Raw genomic sequence first — 19105 nt, forward strand, 5'->3', positions numbered from 1 at the left:
ACATGGTGGCTCACAACCATCTATAATGAGATCTGGTGCCCTTTTCTAGTGTGCAGTCACACATGCAGTCAGAACTCTGTGTGCATAAAAAATAAATACATAAATCTTAAAAATAAAAAGTATTTTAAAAAATGGTAGTATGTATTAATTTTATTTGAATAACCATATGGATATGGAAGCTATCTACTAAAATGTCTTAAATATTCTGTTGGGATCTTTTTTTTTTTTCTTTTTAATCAATAAAAGCTTTAAAAAGCAGGACTCAAATATTTGTACAAGAATACTCATTTTGATGGTGCTTGTATTTGTATTGTTTCATATTATATGCAATAAAGTTCTTTTTAGTGTGTTGTGCCTTTCTCTTGTAGTGCTGCATGGTGCTGAACCATTGCCTTATTACACTGCCGCCCACGCCATGAGCTGGTGTTTACAGTGTTCCCAAGGAGTGGCTTATCTGCACAGCATGCAGCCCAAAGCTCTAATTCACAGGGACCTCAAGCCTCCAAAGTGAGTTCTAGTGGTGGTACACTGGCTTCTCTCCTTCTCTTGCTACCCCTAATTAAAGACAACTGTTGCTCTTGACTTTACCTTTTCTCTTCCCTCTTAACTTAATTATTATTTTACTTAGTTTTATCATCTAACTGTATATCTAAACTTAATTTTAAAATGTTGTCGGTGGGGGATGTTTTTACTAACTCCAACTTTACGTGATAATAATTAAATTGTTAGCCTAAAGTCTCATTTTGTACCTAAAGTCTATAAAATAGTTCCTGAGTAGTTTTCTGAGATCCAAGACAAGTCTGACAATTGTTCCTGCTGCATTCCTAATAGAAACACGCTCTGTCCATGGTACACACTGTGCAGAACAGTGCCTGTGGCCTGCTGCATTCCTGACAGGAACAGGGTCTGTCCATAATACATACCATACAGAACAGTGCCTGAGGCCTGCTGCATTCCTGACAGGAACAGGGTCTGTCCATGGTACAAACTGCATAACAGTGCCTGAGGCCTGCTATATTCCTAACAGGGACATGGATCATGCGTACACACTGTGCAGAACAATGCCTGTGGCCTGCTGTATTCCTAACAGGGACATGGATTGTCCGTGGTACACACTGTGCAGAACAGTGCCTGTGGCCTGCTATATTCCTAACAGGGACATTGTCTGTCCGTGGTACACACTGTGCAGAACAGTGCCTGTAGCCTGCTGTATTCCTAACAGGGACGTGGATTGTCCATGATACACACTGTGCAGAAAAGTGCCTGTGGCCTGCTGTATTCCTAATAGGGACATGGATTGTCCATGGTACACACTGTGCAGAACAGTGTGTGTGGCCTACTGTATTCCTAACAGGAACATTGTCTGTCCATGATACACACTGTGCAGAACAGAGCATGTGGCCTGCTGTATTCCTAGCAGGAACCCTGTCCATAGTATACAATGTGCCAGTGGTGTTCTTGTTCTTAGGAACGAAACAAAAGTATTTCTGAATCTGGGTACAGGCCCAAACAGCCCAGATTTGTCTGTAGTAAGTGAGAATCCTGATACTTCAAAAGAACCTTTTAAAAAGTTGAGTAACAAGAATCTGAACAAGACAGTGAGATGGGAATTTTGTTGAATTGCATACATACAAGAGTAGAAATGGGACAGAAGCGTCCGGTAGTATAGTGTAGTGAATAGGGCTTATCTCCTTGTTACAATTACATTGAATTAAAACCGAATTAATTTCCTAGATCTCTAGTTAAAGGTTAAGTAAAACATTGCGTACAAGAAGTTAATAAGATTTAATTACAATGGGTTTTCACTACTACTTTTGAGTGTTACTACAGTGTGATTATGCACATTTTATGACCCATCTCTGTTTATTGTCAAAAGTAAAACTCTGTAAGTAAAAGGATGCTACTTAGTAATTTTATTTCAGTCATAGCACCTAGAAAGCTGATGTTCTGGAACATTCCTAGCATTTATTAGGCTGTCTTAACTCTAGGAGAGTCATACTTTTCCCCACACATACACACATTCTAAACTCAGAAACAGTTTTGAAATTAAACATTGAGAAATAGCTTCAAAATAAAGACATAAAATAAGAACCACTAGTCTGCAAGTGTAGTTCACCTGTAGAGCATTCATCTGACATATACAAGGCCCATGGTTCAACTCCCTATACTGCTATAAACCAATTCTGTTGGTTTCCTTCTGTATTGATGTATTTTACTTTACCTTCAGTTACATTATTTGTTCTTTTGGTTGTTGCTATTCTTTCAGTAATAATTGTTTGTGATTAAACTCTCACCTCAGGACACCATATTGTTGCTCTGCAGAAAGCTTTTAAGACCATGTCTAGCTCAGCCAAAGAGATGTTGGTCAGGAACTGTCATGGACCCAGAGATAGAGACATCAAATAGGAATGTGATGGTCTCCCCATGTTGTCTAGGTTATGGCCATTGAATTCTTGCTGATATTCCTCCAGGCTATTCAGCCATTACAGTGACCAAGTAATGTTTTACAGAAATTCAATAATCATATTTGTTTAAGTTAGCTTTTCCAGTTCCATAATTATCTCTTCCTTCCTTGTAAAGTCAAATACTGACTTTGTACATTTTGAATGTTTTATAATAGCTTGCTGCTGGTTGCAGGAGGGACAGTTCTAAAAATCTGCGATTTTGGTACAGCTTGTGACATCCAGACACACATGACCAATAATAAAGGGAGTGCTGCTTGGATGGCACCTGAAGTATTTGAAGGTACAATCACAAAAGCATGATATGGTTGGTAATCTGCCTTGATTCGTGTAAATCCAGGATGGGTTTGTAACACTGTATATAGTGTTACTTCTGACTAGTACATAAGAGGGTCTTGAGAGAGTTTAGCCTAAGGCAGAATTTAAATTGGCATCTTCTGTGCAGATTCACACATACGCACAGCCAGTCAGTCCTTGTTGGTCACAGGTTACATAATTAAGAAATTGTCTACTTGATAAACTTTAGTTGAGATGCTTCTGAACAACTGTTCAGAAATAAGGTACTCCAGTACCACAGTGCACATTTGAGTCAAAAACAGCACTCTCCAAGGTTGCTTCCCTAGTAAACAAGTGGCGCCTTTTGCAGTTTATTCAGAGCCATGCTTTCCCTTTTTTGTTGGTGGCCATGGTGGTGTTCACAATGTCCCCAGGAGTAATGCTGCCTAAGTATAGGAAGGCTTCCAGCACGTAAGATGTGTGCCATGAGTCTGACAGTAAGTAACTGATACTGATTAACTGACAAAATTTTCCTGAACAAAGATGCGTAGAAACCTAGTCCTGTATTTCCCTAGGAGCAATGGTTCAGTGCTTATGGAGATTTCTTAGCAGGCTGTATTGGCCCAACATGATGGGGAACTAAGCCTTTGCTCTGACTTGCTATCAGTTCAAATTTAAGAGTGCTAAGGTTTAAGTCAGCATGCCTTAGAAAGGCTCCAAGTCACCAGACACAGATGCGAAGGGTGAGCTAACAGTCACCTTTCACATCTCCATAGCTCACTCAGAATTCTAAGAGGAGTCCATATAGTTAAGTTCTGTATGAAAACATCAAGTTGTTTTTATGAGAGACACTGAGCTGAAGAAGTGGGCTTCATGTGAATCTCCATTTGTATGAATGCCACAGTACTCAAGAACCCAGCTTTGCTTTGTTGGTTTTTTCTTGATTGTAGGTGAGTTTTAAATGTTTTAATTGCTTTGTGTTTGGCCACCCCAGAGAAAGGGGAATGCTATGCAGCTTGGCACTTAACTAGGATATTGCTCCCTGAAATCTAATTATAAAGTGTTGGACAACAGGCAGGCAGATTTCTTTGAGTTTGAGTCCAGCCTGATCTACATAGTAAGTTCTAGGTCAAGCCAGGGTTATGTAGAGAGACCCTGCATTCCCTGTCTCCACTCAAGAAAAGCAAACAAAGTGTTGGACTAGAGATGTAAAGATGTTTAACTACAAGAAATTAAATAATGCCTTCTCTTTCATCTGGATAATGTAGGTGCTTTTCTAATAATTAAGTCACTTATTTAATGTCACTTTCTGTGCATTTTTGTGGTGCAATATTGTTGTAATAAATAAAGCAAAGGGTTTTGTTATGGAGAGTAATCATTGTTTTTATTTTGACAGCTGCAAAGCCCCGGCTATTAGGTTATGTAGGTTTCTAAAGTTCTGAAAGGTATCGTCAGGAAGCAGCTGTAACCTAAATTAGATAGCTAAGTGGTAGCAGTTCTGTAGTATTGTGTGCTGCTTTGCATAGAAGTCTATCATTTTAGTAGTTGAGGTGTGTGGTTTTTTTTTTTTATTGGTGGTGGTAGTTTTGGATACATACATACATACATACATACATACATACATACATACATGTTGGTGTATTCTTCATCTTAGTAATACAGTTTTGTTCATAATCTGTTTAGATTTCATCTGTTATTCATAATTTTAATCACTTCAGGTTTTTTGTAGTTTTTAAATTAAGAATTTTAACTATATAGTAAGCCACTAAATTACAACAGTGCTTTACTCTGGTAGTAAAGACAGCAGTCTGTCACAGAGCAGAAAAAGTATTAAAGTAACAAACTACAGGAACTGAGGATATAGTCAGTCATTAAATATATGTTTCGTATGAAAAAAATCCCTGGGTTCCTAAAAGAAATTGAAGGGCCGGAGCAGTTGGCTCCAAGGTAAAGAGCACTTGCTGCTCTTGCAGAGGACCCAGGTTCAATCCCCAGCACCCACATGGAGGCTCACAAAGGTCTGTAACTGCAGATCCACGGTGCACAATGACCTCTCCTGGCCTCCAGAGGCATTACTACACAAAGCACACAGACATCCATATAGGCAAAACATTCACACAAAAAGTAAAATTAAGCCTTTTTCTAAAAAAAATTAATTGAAAAGATAAAAAAAGAAATACAAAGGGGTTTCAGACTGTGCCTGTAAAGGGGATCAGTCTACACTCAGAAGAAGGAAGGCGAAGGCATCTTAGTGAAAGTAGAAAATAACTGGCGTTCTCATGTAGATTTTGAGTATATTGTTTATATTTAATTCATTAAAATATATTTGTTGAAAATATTTAAGAAAGTAGTTGCTTAACTCTGTGTGAGTCTCTTGTCCAAAATACCCATTCTTTTAAAATTTATAAAACTAGCTGTTTCTGTGGTTCATGAAACAAGTCTCAAGATTGTTCTGCCTTTCTTTGTAGGTAGCAATTACAGCGAAAAGTGTGATGTCTTCAGCTGGGGTATTATCCTCTGGGAAGTGATAACACGCCGGAAACCCTTTGATGAGATCGGAGGCCCAGCTTTCCGAATCATGTGGGCTGTTCATAATGGTTTGTCAAAAGAAATTTATCTTTAACATATTTTGCATATTTCATCTTTGGAAAACTGTTCCCATCCTCTTCCCCAGAGGCCATGTATACTTGACATTGAAATGTGGAGTTATTTGATACTAGGCCACTTTGGTTCCGGTGGGGAGAATTTAGACTCCTCCACTCAGGGCTGAGACTGCCAGCTAAACTGATGAGGGAAGATGGTCAGCCTTCAGGCTTCCTCAGGGATAGAGATAGTTGGGAAACTGGATCCCTTTTCTCCTGAGAAACAAGTCTCTCATCAAGGAGAGGAAGCAGAACTGCTGGTAAGAGTTGTTACTTAAGCTCAGAAAGCACAGTGTACAGTGTCACACGTGTTTGATTTGTATATTCTCAACCATACTACATATACTAATACCACAAATAGGAAGTAGTGGATTCAAGGAAGGAGCTGGATTCAAGTAAGTTCTCCTACCATTCATCAGAATGACACAATGGGCTCAGAGTTGTCATGTCTGTCTGGTCACACACCTCATAAATGTGTTAGGTAGGGTATCTTCTTAACTGATAGGTACGTCACATTTCCTTTGAGAAGGAGCTCTCTCTGGAGGAGCTGCAGCGTCACTGTTACCTCACTTGCCTCTAGCCCTTCTGATGAGTACATGTTTGTGTACAGTCCACAGGTGACCGAAGAACACAGACCTGCCTAACGCTTCAGAGAGTTTGTTGACTGGCCAAACAAAACCATCATCAGAGAAATCTTAGCTGTTTTTCCAGTTTCCTCTACCAACTCCACTGTAGAAAATATAGGAGCCTTGACTAAGACAGCATGCTTCCACTGTCCTGTTGTTTTCAGGAAATGATTGTCAATGAAATACAGAGTCAAAGAACTAACTTGTTGATTGATTAAACTGCAAAGATCTTACTGTATCTGAAGCCACTCTTGGGTACGAAAGGCTTATTAAGAATACCTGCCATCACAAGCTTTAAAAAGTTGGCAGTTTTGAGCCTGTAGAGTGAGTAACTGCAAGCGGTAAGGGTAACACCACAGCCCAGGAAAGTCAGCAGTGAGCAAGCATCACAGCTGCAGGAAGACACTTCGTGTGACACTACAGCTGAGGAAAGTCAGTGAGTGTGACATCTATGTGAGGTAGGTCAGTGAGTGTGACACTGTTTAAGCAGTTTCTATAAGTAGAAGTTTGTTTTTTGTTTTTTTCAAAGACATTTGAAAATTTTGTACTCTGAGAATTTATCCTTCCTCAAGTCAGCTACTTGTTTTTCTTACTTGATACATCTAGCCTTTGCTGCTTGTTGAAAGACTGTTTGTGACAGCGTGGTTTGATTTCTGAGACATAGTCTCACTATGCAGCCCTGGCTGAACTAGAACCTGTGAGTCTGCCAGCCCCTGCCTCACAGCTGCGGGGTGAAAGGCGTGCACCCAGCCCAAGTCCGTGGTGTTAGTTCTCACTGTCGCCGTCACCGTGTGTTACAAATGTTAGTATAACTTCTAGTACAGTTGGCCCTTTGTGAAAATATATATAGATACAGCAAATGGTAAACTAAAAGACAAGAAGGAACGCTGATTCGGATACTGTTGGAAATAAACTGTAAAACGCCTGCACTGCTCTTTGGGTAGATAACTCCTTTATTTCTCTAATTTTCAATTATAGGTACTCGACCACCACTGATCAAAAATTTACCTAAGCCTATTGAGAGCCTAATGACCCGCTGTTGGTCTAAGGACCCTTCTCAGCGCCCTTCAATGGAGGAAATTGTGAAAATAATGACTCACTTGATGCGGGTATAATCCTTCTTTTGAGGGGCTTTGGGTTTGGGGGACTTTAATATATGCCAAGTTTTAATGGGCTTTTGAAATGAAGGAGTAGTAATTATTTTCTGCATTATACTTTGTGTGTTTTTCAAGTTAGGCACTTACAGAAAAGAAAGCATTACTTTAGAAAAATACCTAGCTCTGTAACGGCAAGATAGTTAGACAAGGTTTCTGGGCTTACTGTCCTATACTAGCATCTATAGATAAATATTTTGGTACTGTGCACCAGAGTGTACGAGAGATGCTGGTACAGGGTGTCTAGAGCTTTGCAGTACCTACATAGATATGATTAATAATGTGCTTAACTAAACTCCAGTCGTCAGATTTTCATCAAAAGACAATGATTTCTACAGAGTGCTGGACATGTATCTTAAGAGACGTGTATTTGAGTCATGTTAAATTTACTGTTTTGGCTTTTTGTTGCATGTTTTCAGATGCCAGTAAAATTTTTTTCTGGGTCTTATGGAATCTTAATTTAGAAAAAAACTTTTTAAAAGATAATCAAATTCTCTACAAATCTAAACTCTGTAGAATTATTTAAAATATTTTAGACTTTTTTCTTTTTATTGAAAATTGTTTTGTTTTGTATTGTTTCAACAAGAGCCATAAACAGTAGCTTTGGCTTAAGTTCATACACCTAAACTTGAGGCTATATAAATCAAATTATAATTGTTTACCCATGTTTTGTTTGGTTTTAAAAAATCTAAATTTTACTTCATTGTTCAGTAAATATTTTAGCATTATGTCCCCAGTTGATAAGAGGGCTTCCGTAAGGTACGTTCTTAATGTTTAAGATCCCAGTTCTAAAGGTGATTCAGAAGGATTCACTCCCAGTTGTCAGACTAACGCCCCTTGTAACAGTTTGACAATATATGCCACTCTTCCAAGTCCCATGCATTATGAACAGTCACCCACTATTTATCTACTGCAGAGAGCTCCTCTTTCCTGTCATCTCAGTGTAAGTGAGTGCATGGCATTGTCCACAGCTAACTTTCCAAAGGGAACACTCACTTCACACTTAGTACGTATCTGAGGGAAAACAGGGCCGTGTCCACCTCAGGTGCACCTTAAACTAAAGCAGTGATGCAGACATGCTCTTGAGGTCATTTAGCTGTTTACTTTGTACTAAAGGCATTTTAAACTGTGACTTGCTTTTACTACAGTACTTTCCAGGAGCGGATGAGCCATTACAGTATCCTTGTCAGTACTCTGATGAAGGGCAGAGCAACTCAGCCACCAGCACAGGTAAACGGGTGGAGTCAGAGCCACATGGGGAGTTTCCCTCCTTCCCATGAAGTCTGTCATGAGGAAGGAGCAGTGTCTGTGTCTGCACTTCAGTTCCTCTTTCTCAGGACTCACTGCAGTTTGAGCTTCCAGGTGCCTCGCTCTTTATGAAGGTCCTGAGCTTAAGCTTCCTTGTCTGGAGTCACTGCTCAGTTAGGTCTCAAGTACTGAGTACTATGTTGCTGTGGATGCTATTCTTAAATTGATGCTTAATCTCATCATTCTGAGATAAGGTCTCACTTGGTATCCAATCTAGCCCTGAACTCACTGTATGACTCAGGAGCTTCACATTCATGGTCCTGCCTCAAAAAACCTCCTAAGTTCCCTGACTAAAGAAAGATACATGCTACCACACTCAACTGTTTCTGTGTGAATACCGCTGGGTCAAACAGTTCTGTAGATTGGTGTGAACACTGTTTTCTTCACTAACTCTGTTCTTTTTGTTTTGTTCTTTATTCTTCTAAAGAAACTTAGGCAAAAGGCTGCTTTAATTGGAAGTTCAGCTTTTTGAAATATAAAGTAATAAGTGATGGCTTGAGGTTATCAAAAATAGTAGAAGTAGTACTCTAACTTAAACAAATTGGACTTTACAAAATATATGGCATTTTGTTATTTAATTTTATTGAGATAAACTCATATATATATATATTTGTTATTTAATTTTATTGAGATATATATCCTGCACTTTAAAATTTTTGCTTTTTGCCAACAAATATCTCCCTTAGTCTCGTCTCTTTTCCATGCTTTGAGATGGTTTGTTTTGAGGTTTTTGTTTAGCTAGTGACGCTCAGATTTTGTTTTTACTGGAAACCTTTGAGTTGCCCTGAATTCTGCAGTCAACTTTTCCAGAACTCCCTGTTTTTCCTTTTTCATCTTCTGACTTTCAGCCCTTGATGATGCCGCTTTTCACTGACCCTCGGTTCCCAGAGCTGTTTTTTACTTCATCCTTCCACTCCTTGTCTGCTCTATCCGTCTCGGCTAATAGCCCTCAGTTCTCCCCAGGGTTAAACCCTTAGATTAGTCTCAGCTTTATTGTAGTGTCTGTAACTTTCATTTAAAATGAGCTTGTTTCGGGTGTCTTCATTGGTGTGGAAGTCTTATTCCGTCTCTCTAGCCTCTTATTTTTATTTATGTCTTGTCAGTTATTGAGTGAGGTATTTATATCATTCTCAACCTGTAGTCATAAATGTTTCTGCTTTCCTAGGCTCATTCATGGACATCGCTTCTACAAATACCAGTAATAAAAGTGACACTAATATGGAACAAGTTCCTGCTACAAATGATACTATTAAACGCTTAGAGTCAAAACTGTTGAAAAATCAGGCAAAGCAACAGGTTTGTTGTTATTAAAAGTAAAATTGTATGGTTTCTTTACTAGTAGTCACAACATGATGCAAGTGTATCAGTTATTCGCCATCGTCTGATATGTAACTATCCTGAGTTTGCTTCTTGCACCAGACAAATGAGCTCATGGTGAGAGACGTGACATTTTGCTGCCATTTCTTACCAAATAAGTTGGTTTTCTTTCTCCTGGTTGTTGCTGTTGCCAGCCTTGCCCTTCCTCCCTGTGACCCATCGCTAGCTAAGGATTCTACAGTGTGAAATATATTTTGGTTCTACGAACCGTAAAGCTGTCATTTCATCCTTGTATTTTGGCCATTGTTGGCTAGAATTGCTTTGAGCAGATGTATCTGCGCCTGCTCTCCTTCCTGAACTCCCTCTCAGTATAAAGCTTCCTCTTTCAGAATAGGACCATAGCCTTAAAAATCCATGTGTCATCTTCCTCCTTAGCTGCCCAGCATCTCTAGATGTAAAGACTTCAGTAATTGAGATTGACCTATAATTTCAACAGAGTGAATCTGGCCGGCTGAGCTTGGGACCCTCTCGTGGGAGCAGTGTGGAGAGCTTGCCCCCGACCTCTGAGGGCAAGAGGATGAGTGCTGACATGTCTGAGATAGAAGCTAGGATCATTGCGACCGCAGGTAAAAGGGAGAAAATGCCTGTGCTTGTCATGGAACCCGCAGTTGTTTTCAGTGGGGCTCTCGGGAGGTGTGTCTTACGTTTACTTTCTTAAACAGATAGTGGGTTTATGGTGTTTTCTAAGCTTCTGGCAGTAAATGTGTATGTTTGGCTCAAATTTTAATAAAAGAAGTATAGCTTAAAATATATTTGGATTATAAAATGCATCTTCCTAGTTACAGACTTTATTTCTCCTCGAACATAAACTAGCTCTAAGAAATCAAAATTCAGCCAATACCAGAATATTTGCAATGACTGAGTAATTTCACTGTTTTTATGTTGCGCCCAAGAAACAAAAAAATCATTGGCAGAAATTATGTTGTCTTTGCTCTCTCCTGCCAGTGGCAAGAATAGCCAAGTTAACTATAATTTGCTTATTTGATGATAAAATGAGGTAGTAGTAATTTCATGCAATAATTGGTTTTGATAGTGTTTAAATTTCATTTTGTCAGCTCTTAAAATGTTACAGTAGACAAAGTGGCCAGAATTTAAAAAATGGCATTTTGTTACCTGGTGAACCCACACCTTTTCTAACAAGGTTTCATTTTAGTGGTGTCAATTTAGTTTGGGTCTTATTTTGTTATTTCTAATTATTCCAAGGTTAGAGAAGAATGGATTGTAAAAAGGAACATTGTGTTGGAAATGTGGAAGTGTAAACAAATAAAAATCAACAAAAATTTACAAATTCTTTTCGAGGATATTTTGGTCTATCTGCATATCACACACACATATGTATATGTATGTGTGTGTGTGTATATATGCTTTTTTGTTTTTTTAACTTAGTTGTTGTGTAAGTAAAATATTCTGATTGTGTGTTCTCTTTGTAGAAAGTGGCATCCAGATGAATTGTACTGTATTTGTGTAACTAATCACAATCACTGATTTTATCAACCTGCACTAAAAGCCTTAAGACAGGAAAGAGTATCTAAAAATAACTGTCTAAACACATAAGCTATTGAGCACATGTAGACAAGTCTAGATACAACTGTGGTCATTAGGCAGCTGGTTTTCTGTCTGGGTGTCAAGACCTCTATTGTTTACCTACTGTCCACAAGGTTATCTTGTGGTCCAAAATGGCTGTTACAGCTCAAGCCATCACTTCCATGGTTTGGTTGTGGGAAAGAAGAGGTAGCAGAAGGATAGAAACTTTGGAAAAAGTCTTCTGCAACTTCCACATACATGACCTTTGCCAGAGTAGCATGGTCAGGTAACCTGCACATATCTCTTACTAGAAGGTATCTGCAGCCAAATCTGACATTGCTGTAATAATAACATCCGAGACCATTTCTAAGAAAAAGGAAAGAGTAGAGATTTCCAGGGAACTGGCTGTCTCTGCTCTAGGTAAATCCTCAAAGTGTCAAGTTGAGTAGAGGTCAGTGGCTATCAGCTGGCTTTCTGGTCTCCATTGAAGCACAGGTGTCACTGTGGACAGAGACATACCCCAACGCTGCTGGAGAACCATTGCACTTCACAGGCATCATTTCAAGTAGACACATAAAGAATATTGATTCTGCCCTCAAAGGGAAAGTAATATTATGATAATCGTTTATGTTTTTGCCAAGCCTGTTTTTCTAATCAGATACAGCTTTGTAATTATATAAGAATGACATTTTTCCAATTCAAGGATAATCATACATAAATAAATTATTGTGTCCTCTCTAACTAAATGTAGGACAGTACATCCTTATTTGAATTTCTTAATGAATTGTCTTACTTTGAAAGGTTCATTTTTCAGCTTTTGATGGCCTTCCTGTTAACAGTTATATACTCTAAACTTTGAAAGATATATTAAGTTATTAAAAATATTTAGAAGTACTTAGGCAAGCATGTCTTATACTTTGATTTGATAACTATTGTCTAATCATGGAATTTTAATTTGTAGCACACTCCAAGAAGCACCTAACTTAAGATCTGTTTATCCCTGTTTGTGTCATAAGCACAAATATGGCAGCTTATCTTACTAACTCTTCTCCCTCTCCCATCCTTACCACCCCCCCACCTTCACCCCATATCATTGATTTTACTTAGGTAGAAATTTCTAAGAACACATTGGAAATTTAGCTTCTTCATTGTCCTGCAGCTTTCTCTGTCTTTATTTGTTGTTGTTGTTGTTTTCGTGCTAATTAAAACGAGTGTGCAAAACTTCTTAAACTGTTTGTTTCTGCTCTTTATTAACAGCGCCTTCCTAAGCATGGATGAAAAGTTAGATAGTTCTGCACGCTGTTCTGCATGGGATGTAATTAACATGACTATTTCAGGACTGTTCTGTTTTGCAGTCATTTCCTGTGTTACTGTTTGTGGTTGTTTGCATGTATACTGTACATGTGTGTTTTTTCAGCCTATTCCAAGCCTAAACGGGGCCACCGTAAAACCGCTTCATTTGGCAACATTCTGGATGTCCCCGAGATCGTCATAACAGGTATCATAGACCGCCTGTGTTGGTGTAACAGCTGTGGAACTGGATTAATGACCCTGGTACTTTTAAATGCTTATTGCTCCAATTTTTATACAATATACAAATATATAACTTCTCATGCAGTACCCAGCAAGACAGACAGAAAGCTGTATACTGCCACACTGAAACCAGTTGCAAACATAACTCACATCCCCAGTGGTAAGAGTCAAGTGAAAGGAAAATAACACTCTTCACAGAGGGGAAAACACCTCCCACCTGTTCTTCTGTTAGAAGGTGGGACGTAAGTTAAACCCAGGTCTGTTGAAGTGGAGGATACACATGCTTGAGACTTTTGGTGTCTGTGATTTTTTTTCCCCCCTGTCAAGCCTGTCTCTATGGAGAGCCACTAGATTTGCAGCTGGAAGAAGAGAGCTGCTACACAGTGTTAGCCTAACTGGGGAGCAGAGGGTTGAAGCCAGGCGAGGCTTGCCGTTTATAGGGTACCTTGCCACAACCATAACTACTTGGACAGCTGGTTAGCTCTGCTGCTAGTGGTTAAGAGGAAGATCTACAAACTATGCTTTATACCTGATCCACACATGGAGCTTCAGTTTGTCAATTGATAAATGCTTTCATATCTTATAGTGCTCATTTCTTAGATGAATAAAAGCCATCATCTTTAATAAAAATTTAAATGACATAATAACCTTCAGTATAGTTTTTTGAATGATCGTTTGGGCCAGTGAGATGACTTAGCAGGTAAAGGCACTTCCCGTTAAGCCAGTCCCTAGGACCAGTAGGTGGAAAAAGAACAGACTCCCTAATGCTGTTCTCTGTTCTCCACATGCACCTCTCACATACATGCACACACACAGGGAGACAAGATAAATAAAATCAAGTAGGGTTTTTTATTGATCATTTATCCCTGTGTGTTTAAAAAACTAAAGATTTTCCTTTGTCTATTGACTCCAAATTTTTGATAGACAAGATTTTTTTACATGTCTGATTTGAATGCATTCTTTAGTATCCTGTACTTTCGCCCATGATAGTACTTATTTAACATTACATTTAAACTGTAGTTGAATACCTAATTTTTCTTTCTAAACTTTAAGAGATATAATGTTTTTGTTATCCTGTTTTATAACATTGTCACCACTGTTCAAATATTATTAATTCATTTCTCATGTAGTAATTTTTATTTCTCAGAGGCTTCTTTAGAAATTAACAAAGTATTTGTGATTATTTTATTTCAATACTGATAGGTATAATATAGGGGAATAATACACTGTTCAAAAAATGACTGACTTTAAACTTACAGAGAGCTGTAATAACCTTGAATACATTACAGAATCAGAAAGATTTAGACAAATAGCAATTTAATCCTAAATTAGATCTATAAGTCTAAGGGACAGACAAAATAATGGGGAAGAAAAAATAAACATAGTAACAGTTTAGAGGGACGAGAGCTGGTGCTGTACAGTGACCAGAGGTCAGATGACTTAGCAAGCTATAACAGCCCTCGGCAGCCTGCTTTAAAGAGCTAATCTGAAATGTTAGCAGTGCTGAAGCTTGGAAACCCTGGAAAGATGCTGCTTTGGGGCTAGAGTAGCATTGCGTTTCCTCTTTCTAGTTCTCCTTGGCCTGTAACAAGAGTGTGCCTTACTCAGTACAGGCACACACTGGCAGGAGTCGAGATGCCTTGCATCACCGTGAGGGAACCATGTGTGTCATTCCCACCACTGATTCAGACCACATAACCTGTCCACTCTTTACCCGGAGCATCCGCAGCTACTTCTGTGGCCATGCACGTCTTCTAGATAGTTCAAAACTTGCATTCATCATCCACTTCAATGAGTTTCTGACAGCTGGTGCCTGGAAAGGAGACGCTCTACTTCATCTTGGCTCTGCCTGCTGCCCCCAAGCTTCTAGTTCTTTCCTCCCTCTCTTCATCTCAGATGCCCGTAGGGGAGTATGTTTGCAAAACTATCCTGTGGGAATTCATCTGTTTAGTTGATGGTAAAATACCTAACTTTGACATTTCTTCCAAAAATTCAGTTGTTGAAAATGAATAGGTAAAATGCCTGAAAGTTAGCGTAAAAGGAGCAACAGCCTTCCCTGGCTTAAAATGGAGAGTAAGACCCAGAGCAGTATGGAAAACAGGTTTTGTCCAAATTTAATGAGTTTGGGTTGTTGTTGTTGCTGTTCTTTTTTGTTATTGTTGTTTTTTGTTTTTTACTTCTTGAGATTATAGTGCAGCCATATCATTTCTTTCCCATTCTTTGTATTCCTTCAAACGCTTCTTTAGAACCCCTCCTTGCGCTTTCAAATTCATAGCTTCTTCAGGCGGTGGTGGTGGTGGTGGTGGTGGTGGTGGTGGTGGTGGTGGTGGTGGTAGTTTAGGTATTTGTTCCTGAATATATAAATACAACTTTTCAATCTGTATGATACTTGTGGTATTGGACAATCAATTAGTCTGTTCTTCCCTAGGGAAGACTATTTCTCCAGCCACAGCAGTCCTTAGTTGCCTGTAGTTTTTTGTCAAGGCTTGAGGCCCTATGAACTTTTCCTTTTTTCTGCAAATAAATAATTCCTGTTGTTGTCTCCTTTGTTTGATCTGTCATGTTGGTGAGAATTGGGGCATGTAGCTTCTGACATTTCTAGGAGACACAATCTCACAACAAATTCCCTGTTCCTCTTTCCTATCTTCTGAAATGCTCCCTGAGCCTTAAGTGCAGGAGTTGTGTTGTAGATGCATCATTTGGGGTCTGCCCTTCACAACTCTGCATTTTGATCACTTGTAGTGTTCTGTAGAGGCCTTCATCCATTGCATAGAGACATTTCCTTAATAAGAGGTTTAAAAAAAGATAAAAGAAAAAACAAAAACTACCCTTACCTGTAGGCACAAGGGCAGATATTTAGAATGTAGTTAGCGATACAGTGTTGTAGTAAAGTAGTGATTATAGGCTCTCCTCCAGGCTCCATGACTGCACTAGCCCTGGAGTCGTGTACCAAGCATGTTCCTCTTGTTGAGCTTCTCTCACGTCCAGTTAGCTGTTTATTTGGCATGTTTGTCAAACATTACATGGCTGAAGTTATACATACTCATGTTTAAGTCTTTCCATTCGTCTGTGTCTACTGTTGTGCGGGTACCATACTGTGTTTATTATTATGGCTCTGTGGTGTAGATGAGGTCTGGGATGGTAATCCCTCCAATGTACCCTATTGTGTTTATTATTATGGCTCTGTGGTGTAGATGAGGTCTGCGATGGTAATCCCTCCAACGCTGTTCTTTTTGCTCGGGAATATTTGTGCTATCGTGTGGTTCCTTGTTTGTAATTCTAAAATCAATAGTCAGGGGAAAGCACTTGTACCCTAGAGTTATTCTATGAATGACTGGAGCATTCAAGGACACCGGGTATGATTATAATTCATCCCAAAGTCCACTGGGAAAAATTATAGTTAGACGCTGTGAGTTTGTTCCCCAGGACTAACGTGGTGGAAGGAGAGAGCTGCCTCTCACAAGTTGTCCTCTGACTCCACACCCATGTGCACATGCACATGTGCGCAAACATACACACACACACACACACACATACGACATTTAAAGTTTAAAATGAGTACATTTCTAGGTTAGTGCTCAGTGCAAAAAATTAAGAATTCAAATTTTCTAAGAGCACACCCAGTAATTTTCATTTGCAATGCTAGGAGCTTGAGTTATTTCACATTCGTATTTCTAAATTATGGCTTTTAAACTTAATATTGGAGCAACAAGTATTTGTTGATTGCAGTCCTCTTTTGCTTTCGTCTGAGCTGTTTGCCAGGTGGTTTTTGACATGGTTGTGCTCATTAAAATGTATTGCCTAATACTGCTTGCTTCCACTCGTGCTGTAGCATGAAAGTTCTCACTATATGGCACTTGTTAACTATCAGCTCCTCTTCACCGGATTTCCTTAAGATTTTTCTTCCTTTTCTTTCTGTCCCCCCGGCTAGACTTAAGCTCATATTTGGTGAAACTGTGATGGCAGTGTCATGGTTTATAGACACATATGCTGGGTAGTTCCTCAGATCACAAGTGTTGCTGATCTGAAGAGGGTTCCAGATACTTTTATAGTCTGTCTCATCCGTGCTAATTTTAGAATAAGGGTGTTGAATGAAATGTGCCTAAAACTGTTCATTAGTCATAGTTGTATGCTTTTTGTTTGGGGGAAACAGAAATAGTTAAAAGTGTTCAGGAGAGTGTCAGACTCAATAACAGCAGTTTGTTGTTTTACTTTGTAATGGAATGTTGGGACGTTTCAGAATAAATTGAAATTTGAAGAAAATTTGAATTCAGAGTATGCAAAGAATTTTAAAATGGTCCAAAATGGGGAAAGTTATGAGTTATACATTCAACATGGCTATAAACTTGGTTTTTATATCCACTACATGTATTATTTTATTAAACATTCTTAATTCTATTTAAGATCCCTTTAGTTTATATGTAAAACAATAACAAGGTCACATGGATTAAGATGCTAAATAGTACTGATATTTATCTCCCAAGAACATGAAATGTGGAAAACTGAACATGATTTATTGCTCATCAGAACACAACTGCTAGGCTGTGTGTTCTGAGTGCTGCCTGCTAGTTGCAGAATTACATGTGGTACAGCTCTCAGGGTCAAAGGAGCTGTGCATATTGTACCAGCTGTTTCTCATAGTATTTTAGTGTTTCCTTTTTAACAGCTGATCCCTAATGTTAAAACTATATAAACAAACCTGATCCCAAGTCAAGGTGCTGATTGAAGCTGTTGTTCGGGTCATCCTGTTCTGCAAAGACTTGTTTGTAGAATTCTTTTTTTAAATGAATGTAAAACCGTTGCTAATTTAGATGTTTCTAAAGCATGGTGTTCTTCATAGCCCATCTCAACAAGCTATATGTATTTGAACATAGAATGAATGTTGTTTGTCTCCAGGAGAAAACTGAGCTGTTACTCACTAATGATGAATTACTGCATTCTGACAAAGACTGATGGGATTAAATGTGACTCGGTACAATAATTTAAACCTAAGCATCCTCTTAGGCACTGCTGCCAGCTAAAGTAAGACTTGTCTTACAACCTGCTAGCTGTCTTGCTGTGAAACTGTAACGTAAGGCCCTTGAAATAGATGCCGTCATCAGCCCCAGCCCCCAAGCATTCATCTATTTAAACACATGACAGAAGATGGTGGAAGACAGTTCAGCTGCTGTTTTTGCGGTAGGAGTGTCATTGCATTAGGACATACTCTGTTGTGGGCCAGCAATTTTTTAGTTAATGCATTACAGTTCTCTGTCTCTTTCTTTCTCAATTTTTGGGTTGGTTTGTTTTTACAATAAATGTACTCATTCTTTTTCCTGCAAACATGTTGCATAGATCCCAGGAGCAGCAAATTGCACTTCTCTACAGCAGGTACACCCTTCTCACTTGTTTGAGTAGATGTCAGTTTTACTTGTTGTTGTTGTTTTGTTTTGTTTTAAGGCAACGGGCAACCAAGGCGTAGATCCATCCAAGACTTGACTGTCACTGGGACAGAACCTGGTCAGGTAAGACTTAACATTCAGATTATCATCTGTGGAGAGCTGTGATAGACAGAGATCAAGAATGAACCATAATGTCCCCTACAAAAGTAGTTGACCGGATAGTGATAGTGGGGACCAGAGGTTTATTGCTGCTGAACTTTAGTCCCTAAGAAAGATTTAAAAAGCACTAATATTTCTAATCCAGTATGAATTACATGAGAAAACATGTTGTTCACCAATGTGCCTTTTTCTCGTGTTTTAAGAAAATATTCTGTTCTGTAACTTAATACATCTTTATTGTTGTTCTCTAAAGTGAATAATTAGTATTAATACATTTTACTAATGAGAGGAATAAATACCTACTAATAAGATGCTATTCCTGGGGCCACCTGGACAATGTTAACATCATTTACTTTGATGTATCCACTGCCATTATATTTTTCTTAAGCATTCTCTGAAAATATGTATTAAACTTAAGAAAGTTTCTGGTCATTACTGATTTTATTGTTTATTTTTTTCAATGTTCTTCTAACTTCCTGTCTCTTAATTATACATTCTTTGTAAATGGTCCAGATAATGCTATAACTTAAGCCATAATTGACTCTGCTATAGAGTTCTAATCAATCATGTTTCTATAAGTAGCTGAGTCATTAAGGGCTAAGTAATTCAAATTAATGCACTTGACATAAATTTGTATCGTGTTTTCTAAAATGAATGAGGACT

At 38.6% G+C, this 19105-nt stretch overlaps 1 protein-coding gene across 4 annotated transcripts in view; it reads left to right on the top strand.

Moving 5' to 3' along the window:
• MAP3K7 (mitogen-activated protein kinase kinase kinase 7) overlaps positions 1-19105 on the top strand; it is a 58840-nt gene that overhangs the window by 17932 nt on the left and 21803 nt on the right. For 3 of the 4 annotated variants that reach the window (XM_084776457.1, XM_084776460.1, XM_084776459.1), the window contains 9 exons: positions 369-507; positions 2621-2745; positions 5207-5335; positions 6985-7115; positions 8309-8390; positions 9634-9764; positions 10282-10411; positions 12787-12867; positions 18342-18406. In XM_084776457.1, the coding sequence (XP_084632583.1) occupies positions 369-507; positions 2621-2745; positions 5207-5335; positions 6985-7115; positions 8309-8390; positions 9634-9764; positions 10282-10411; positions 12787-12867; positions 18342-18406 (1013 nt within the window). The remainder of the gene's footprint in view (positions 1-368; positions 508-2620; positions 2746-5206; positions 5336-6984; positions 7116-8308; positions 8391-9633; positions 9765-10281; positions 10412-12786; positions 12868-18341; positions 18407-19105) is intronic. The other variant, XM_084776458.1, reaches the window with a different exon arrangement.

This window comes from Acomys minous (genome assembly GCF_964271855.1).
Source record: "Acomys minous genome assembly, chromosome: 1".
In the NCBI taxonomy this organism is placed as follows: Eukaryota; Metazoa; Chordata; class Mammalia; order Rodentia; family Muridae; genus Acomys; species Acomys minous.